This window comes from Cavia porcellus, unplaced genomic scaffold, assembly GCF_034190915.1.
Source record: "Cavia porcellus strain 051 isolate PalLab524CR breed Dunkin Hartley unplaced genomic scaffold, mCavPor4.1 scaffold_32, whole genome shotgun sequence".
NCBI classification, from domain to species: domain Eukaryota; kingdom Metazoa; phylum Chordata; class Mammalia; order Rodentia; family Caviidae; genus Cavia; species Cavia porcellus.
The window spans coordinates 46,076,172-46,082,873 of record NW_026947515.1 but is presented as its reverse complement, the minus strand read 5'-3'; the positions used below and the strand labels follow the sequence as shown (position 1 = coordinate 46,082,873).

The following is a 6,702-nucleotide window of genomic DNA, read 5'->3' as shown; positions in this document are numbered from 1 at the left end:
TATGTAATCACTGTCTTTAGATTTTTTACTGTTTATTTTCACTTTGAAAGTGGTATCATTTCTACTTACTTTTTTTTTAGTCTTTCCTTACATTAAATAAAAAAATAAGAAACATTCACAGTGAAATGGGTCTCAGTTTAATGAGTGCATTAATGTCAAGTTCTGTTTTTAAGGCCTGCTAAGAAATTCTGACCATGAAGCAACAGAATGGCCTTGTAAGACATGTTGAAAACAACCATTCCCAAAAGGATGCTACACATTTGGAAATCTTAAAATTTGGTACCTTTTGAAATGCAGAATCTTTAGCTTCACTTTGGGCAAGGGTACATATGTGTATCCCATACAGATCATTCTGATATGTTTCCCCATCACAATCTCCCTTCTGTGCTTAATCTGTAGTTCCCTTTTCCATATGGTCAGTCTTACTTTTCTCTATTAACTTTCTTTCATTTCATTCCACAATTTATATTTTGGTTTCTCATCTAAAAGAAATCCTGTGACCTTTTAGGTTTTATAGCTGAGCTATTTCACCGAATTGATGGGAGAAAGAACCAACTATTTCTTATGGCAAATGACATTATATTATTTATTTTTTGATGTTATATAACACATTTTTTTCTTTTCCATGTTGGGAATGAACAAAAGCTATTAGCATAAAATCTATAGCTTTTTAAATCTGTTTTAAGACATTTTTGCTGATCATTAAGCTGTGATGTTTGAACTAGAATTTGCCATTCTGCAAAATCTGATTCCTAGTGTGCTTGATTTACAAGAATGCACAATCACAGAGACTCTATTAACATTTTCCTTCTCCACAAATCCAGTGATAGATAGCTAAGCTTCTTCAAGGCCTGATCTATTATAACTTGATCTGCTTTGTATATGAGCAAGCATGTATCAGTATTTTATGCGGATTTTGAATTTTTAAAAATATATCCAGGACAAGTATGAGGGGATCAATTTCTAGAGACAACTGCACACTGATATTCAGAATGAGTGCACTTAACATTCCACCAGCTTTCTAAGAATTTTAGTCAGAATGGTTGATTCTTTAGAGCATGGCTTGGAAACATGAGCACTCTGTTTTTTTTTAAATTCTATTGCAATCTTAGTAATTTTTAGATAATGAATGTGTTGTATTCACATGCATATATTGGTAGAAAAACTGAAGGGAGAATGTTATAACTCAAAGTGTATGCCTTTTGTACACATCTGTATGCAATGACATACATTTTCATGATTTAATTCACTCATTATACATACCCTAGCTTATAAATCTTCGGAGAATATTATTGACAATAAATTGAATGGTGCCTCATTTCTTTGGCGGTCATTTTTCTGCTGACTCACTAATTACTCAGGAACATTACTTCTCCGTATGAGCGTGAATTACCTTAAGTATCTCCAGTAAATTTTGCATTCTTTTTCAGCTTCCTGGATATCCCCAAGTCCTCCTGAATTGTAGACATACAAATACCAGCACCCATTAGAATAATATACACAAATTAATAGATTTTGTTTAGAGTTATAATTTAATGTGTCCAGGTCTGAGCTATTTTTAAAAATATTTTCACATTGTTTTTAATGAAACAGCACTGATGAGCAATATACAATATTCTGACAGCATGAATGACAAAAGTATTTTGTCCTTACCTATTGCAGTCATGTTCCTAAAGGTTTCGCCCATCACATCTCTGTAGAGGTTCTTTTGGGATACACTCAGCAAAGTCCACTCCTCATTGCTGAAGTTCACAACCACATCCTCCAAGGTTACCACCTCCTAAACATCATACATATATTTCTCACTCGAAGGTTGAGACACCAGGTTTGGGAAATCTTAAATTCTCTCCTACAAATCTGAACCAAAAGCAAAGTGTGGTGGTATATATCTATAATTCCAGCACTCAAAATGCTGAGGCAGGATCGTTTCAGTGAGTTCAGGGCAATTCTATGCTCCACAGGGTGTTCAAATCCAGCTGATATACATACAGAAAGCTTGTCTCAATAAAACAAAACAAAACTAAACAAATACAACCAAACAAAACAGCTGAATGAAAACTGATTTCTTCAAATTTAAATCCATGTCTTGGTCATTAATTTTGTGTATATGCACATTTTTGAAGACAGCAAATTTGATGATAGATTGCAACTCACTGCTAATGTAAGAGTGAAATAGGAGCACTGATTCTTGTGCTGAGTCACTGCAATATTCCCTGTGTACTGTCTCTAAAGCAGAGCTCACAGTGAGAAGCCTGTTGGACCAGCATCCACAAAGCACAGAGGCAGATAAATATCCCCTCAATCAAATGGGAAGCCAAACAAGCACCTCCCTTCCCTGGTAAGTGGTGATGATGTGCCAGACTGTGGCCTATCCAGGGGGAAACCAGCAGCAGCTCCTGAGATCGATGCCATGCTGGAATTTAGGACACTTGGAAGGCAAGCAAGCATCACTTCTCCATTGTAAGCGGTGGCGGTCTCGCAGAATGCGGCCCTTCCAGGGGGAGAACCAGCAGCAGCTCCTGAGATCCACGCCATGTGGGAACTTAGGACGCTGGGAAATCAAACAACCGGCCTGTCTCCCTACTAAGCAGTAGTGAACCTACTGATGTACGGCCTAGAATCAAACATCCCACTTCCCTACCCTTTTTCTCCTGTCACCCCGATCCCCCCCCCCCATTAGCAAATGGGAACCAGAAATCTGAGCGTCTCCTGGGAAGCAGACCATAACAAATAAGGGGGCCTTCCTTCTACTATCTCTTTGGAGGCAAATATTTTTATTACTGTTTTGCTCTATTCTGATTAATGGTATTGCTCTATTCAATATTCTGTTTTGATAAGTACTATAATGTTCTGTATTTCATCTCATTTTGATATACGTGTTTGAAAGAACAACTATTGGGGCTGGGGATTTAGCTCAGTGGCATAAGCACCTGCCTTGCAAGCAGACAGTCGTGGGTTCGATCCCCGGTACCGATAAAAAGGAAAAAGACAAAAAAAAAAAAAAAAAGAACAACTATTATAAAGATAATAAAGTATACTGTGATACCTATTACTGTTATCGCAGTAACCAGTTGTGAAGTTGTGTACCATTTTCACTGTATGATCTTAGTTGGCCTTATTCTGCCTTGTTCTGTTGTATTTTATCACGTTCAAAATTTAAAAAAAGAAAAAAAAATCTCATCAATCACTTTGATAGGCTATAGATAATGTCTCTTCAAATCTCATTTAGGCCAGTGAATACTTTGTTCTTAATATACTTCACCACATTTTGAAACATGAATTTGGTTTCCTAGAACAAAACATAAATACCATCCAATATAGTACACAAATAATAACTCAAATGTTAGTGAAAAATGCTGTTTTTAAAAAATAACTATATAAAATGGAACGAGGCCCAAGCTGTAATTTATAGCTCACTGTCACCAAGCGTTCACTTTCAATTCACATATAAGAAATATGTCCTGTGAGGCTGGTGAAGGACTTCTTCCTTGAATTTGGGGCTATCCTAAGTTACAGAGCTGTCTAACATAGAGAAACCGTGACTGTGACACCCCACAGACAAAGTGAAACTTGAAAAGAGACTGCATAAGACACCTGTGGTTTCTTTTTAAAAATTATAGCCATACAATATGGAAAAATTCCAACAATATTCACACTTTCTGAGAAACAATGTGGATATCTGCCATACAACAAAGAAAACACTTGCATAGTTGGGTATTTAGCTCAGTGGCATGAACGCCTGCCTGGAAAGCATAGGTCATGAGTTCGATCCTTGGTACAAAAAAATCCACATTTTACCTTCATGACACTGGGGCATAATTAGACATAATCCAAGTTAGATCTCAAGTATGGAACAGAAAATTCATGGGTTGACAAGGATGTGAAATACTGATTGTTGCCAGAGCTGGTTTTGATCACCTCAAGGAAGCAATCAGAACCCAACTTTAACTTCACACTTACTCTAAGAACTACCTGAATTTCAGTGAAGACCCTCTCTGTTGCATGTCCTGCTATTGGCTTCCTGCATTCTGTCAGTCACTTGCACATCCTTTCCACGCTCCTCTGATCCATCCTCTGCAGGAAACCCTTAATGCCTAACTATTGATATCACTGCAAAATTTCTGTTTAGAGCTTCTCCTTACACCACTTAGTAAATTCCATTGCAGAGCATTTCCATATTTAAACTGTCTATGAACAACCAAGCCACTAAATCAGCTCTTAATTCAGAGATCACACACCTATTCCTTTCCACTCAGAAGGATATCACGTGTATATGTCCATGCAAATGCCTAAATTTCAGCATTTTTCAATGAGAATTTAACAGGTAGCCCTTTCAGGAATTTGTCCCTCACAAATTTTTACCCCGTCCTTGGTAACACTTTCATATTTGCTTCATTTTTCTCAGACTTCAAAACCCTATGGCTGTTCTCACAAACCTAGTCTGTGAGCAGGCGTGCCACATAAATAATTAAGTATGTTCAGAAATTATTTTGCACTGATCTGTATAATACACAGGAGTGCATGAGTTGTTTGGGAAGCCTTTTTCCACTGAGGCACAATACTACACATCTCTGGATTCTCAGGACCTTTGCCACTACCTGTCATGAGGATGGAAATATGAGAACATACTATAAATTGAGGAGATCGCTATAAATACAAAAAAGCCCAAGTTTAAGTTGAGCCATTGTGGCTATGAGGCCCTGCATTACAGACATTAATAAACTTTGGACATTCCAGATCTGCTACTCTAAGGAAAGAGAGCAGAGACCTAGCTCATTACTGCTCTACAAGCTACAAAAAGTATCATAGTCAGGGTCTTCTCAAGCTCCTTCCAATGCCTAAGATTGTGGAGTTACCAGGCCAGCAGTGAATTTCAAAGATGATACTTGAGTCTGCTGCTGTCATAGTGAAGCCAGGGTTCTGGGGACCCCAAATCACCCTTGACACCAGCAAGAGGCAAAAGGGACAGTGAATGACCCATGGACTTGCTGGAGGACCTCAGGAGCTGAAGCTAACTAAATACCTGAGGCTCCAGACACCGGAATTACTTCTAAATACTTGTAACTGGTTTCACCCAATCCACCCTATCTCTGGCCTCCCATCCACAACCTTGCCATTCCATGGCTCCAGGATCTCTCAGGTTCTTTGCTAATCAGGCCACAGGACATCAAAAGTACTAAATGAGATGCAGCAAGCATTTGGCTACCAGTATCCTACTCAGAAAAGGTAAATCATGCTGAGACACTGGAAGAGACAAAAGTCACAGCCAGCAATAGCCTGAAAATTGGACACTTCATATAGCCAGCCCCTTCATCACTGATTGACTCCTGCTCTACTGCTCTCCTTCTGAGTCAAGAATCAACAGGGAAAGGAACCCCTCCCTGCAAGAGAGGATCTCAAAAGATAGACTGTAGTGCAGAGACTTCTGGAGCTGCCGTTCTTCTACAGTGGTGAACTCAGCTCAACCAGAGGAGTGTTTGTACTGAAGAGCTTTACCTCAGTCTTTTAATTTTCAAATCCATTTTATTTCAATGAAAAAAGAACACATCAACTAAAATTAAATTTCAAAACATGTCAATCGGGGGCGACACTTGAATATACATTGCACACTGTAATCCCCAGATCATTCACCCAGAGCACAAGACATCTGTAATCAATTATCCAAACAGTACTGTTACAGGCACCTGATTTATTTAAATAGTATTGGCATAAGGCAGGGCTAGGTCCTCCAAGGAGTCCATGCAGGAGACAAGATACCGTGCAATGATGGGGAAGACTGACACCTCATGCTATTGGCCTAGTCTCAAGACAAATGATAAGCAAATTCATCCATATCCTAAAGACTGATATTCTAAATAGTGCCTTAGCACTCTGAGGAGGTCAGGAGTCACCATTCAAAGAAAAGTATGCTTATTCTAAGGACTGACATTTTAAATATCTCCTATCATCCTGATGAACTCAGGTGTCACCCTCCCAAAACCCTAAGGGAAAAGTCACTGCTGCCTAGGAATGCCTACTTCCTATGTGACTCCCTTCCCCTTTGTTCCCAATTTAATCAACTTTACATGAACTTATAATCTTATTGGCTACCATAGCTCTGTCCCATCTTATGCCCATCTGCATTGTGAGTTCCGATTTTTCCCCACCTTAAACTCATCTTACCACATGATTTTACTCTATAAATTTCCCTAGAAAGACAGTATTTGGCATCCCGCTCAGGACCCCTTCTCTCTCTCAGGTAGCTTTCTTTCTCTCAAGAAGTATATTGTGCTCTTAATTTCTGTTGTTCCTAAAATTCATTCTTTGACTTTAGAGAACACAAACTCATACCAGACATATTAGACCGGGAGATTCATTACTCTATAGCAATATCATTATAAATTTTTCTCTTTCCTGAAGTCAGATAAATCAGTAGTAGTTTGTATTCTACAATGTTGACCTCACCTTTCCAGGGATGCTTGCACTGAAGGGCTTTATCCCTGACTTTAAGTGCTACTTTTGTTTTCTGAAAGTGAAATGATCTGTAATTTTGGTTATGGTGTCTACAATGCATTAAGGAAATGACTAACAGTATTTCTTATGAATGGTTTACTACCAGCCATAGAGGAAGACAGGTGGCAAAAATTCTTTGTTTTGATTTCTTCCTTGAAACTGAAGGATGTACTTGAAAGAGTTTTGCCATAGAAACTATTACAGAACCTC

At 38.5% G+C, this 6,702-nt stretch overlaps 1 protein-coding gene across 1 annotated transcript in view; it reads right to left on the bottom strand.

The window, feature by feature from the left end:
- The window catches only part of LOC134474279 (zinc finger protein 14-like), a 40,851-nt gene that overhangs the window by 27,002 nt on the left and 7,147 nt on the right, over positions 1 to 6,702 (bottom strand). Inside the window, exons 2-3 of the mRNA XM_063241677.1 lie at positions 1,654 to 1,780; positions 1,394 to 1,454 (exon numbers count right to left, since the gene is read on the bottom strand). Of these exons, the coding sequence (XP_063097747.1) occupies positions 1,394 to 1,454; positions 1,654 to 1,780 (188 nt within the window). The remainder of the gene's footprint in view (positions 1 to 1,393; positions 1,455 to 1,653; positions 1,781 to 6,702) is intronic.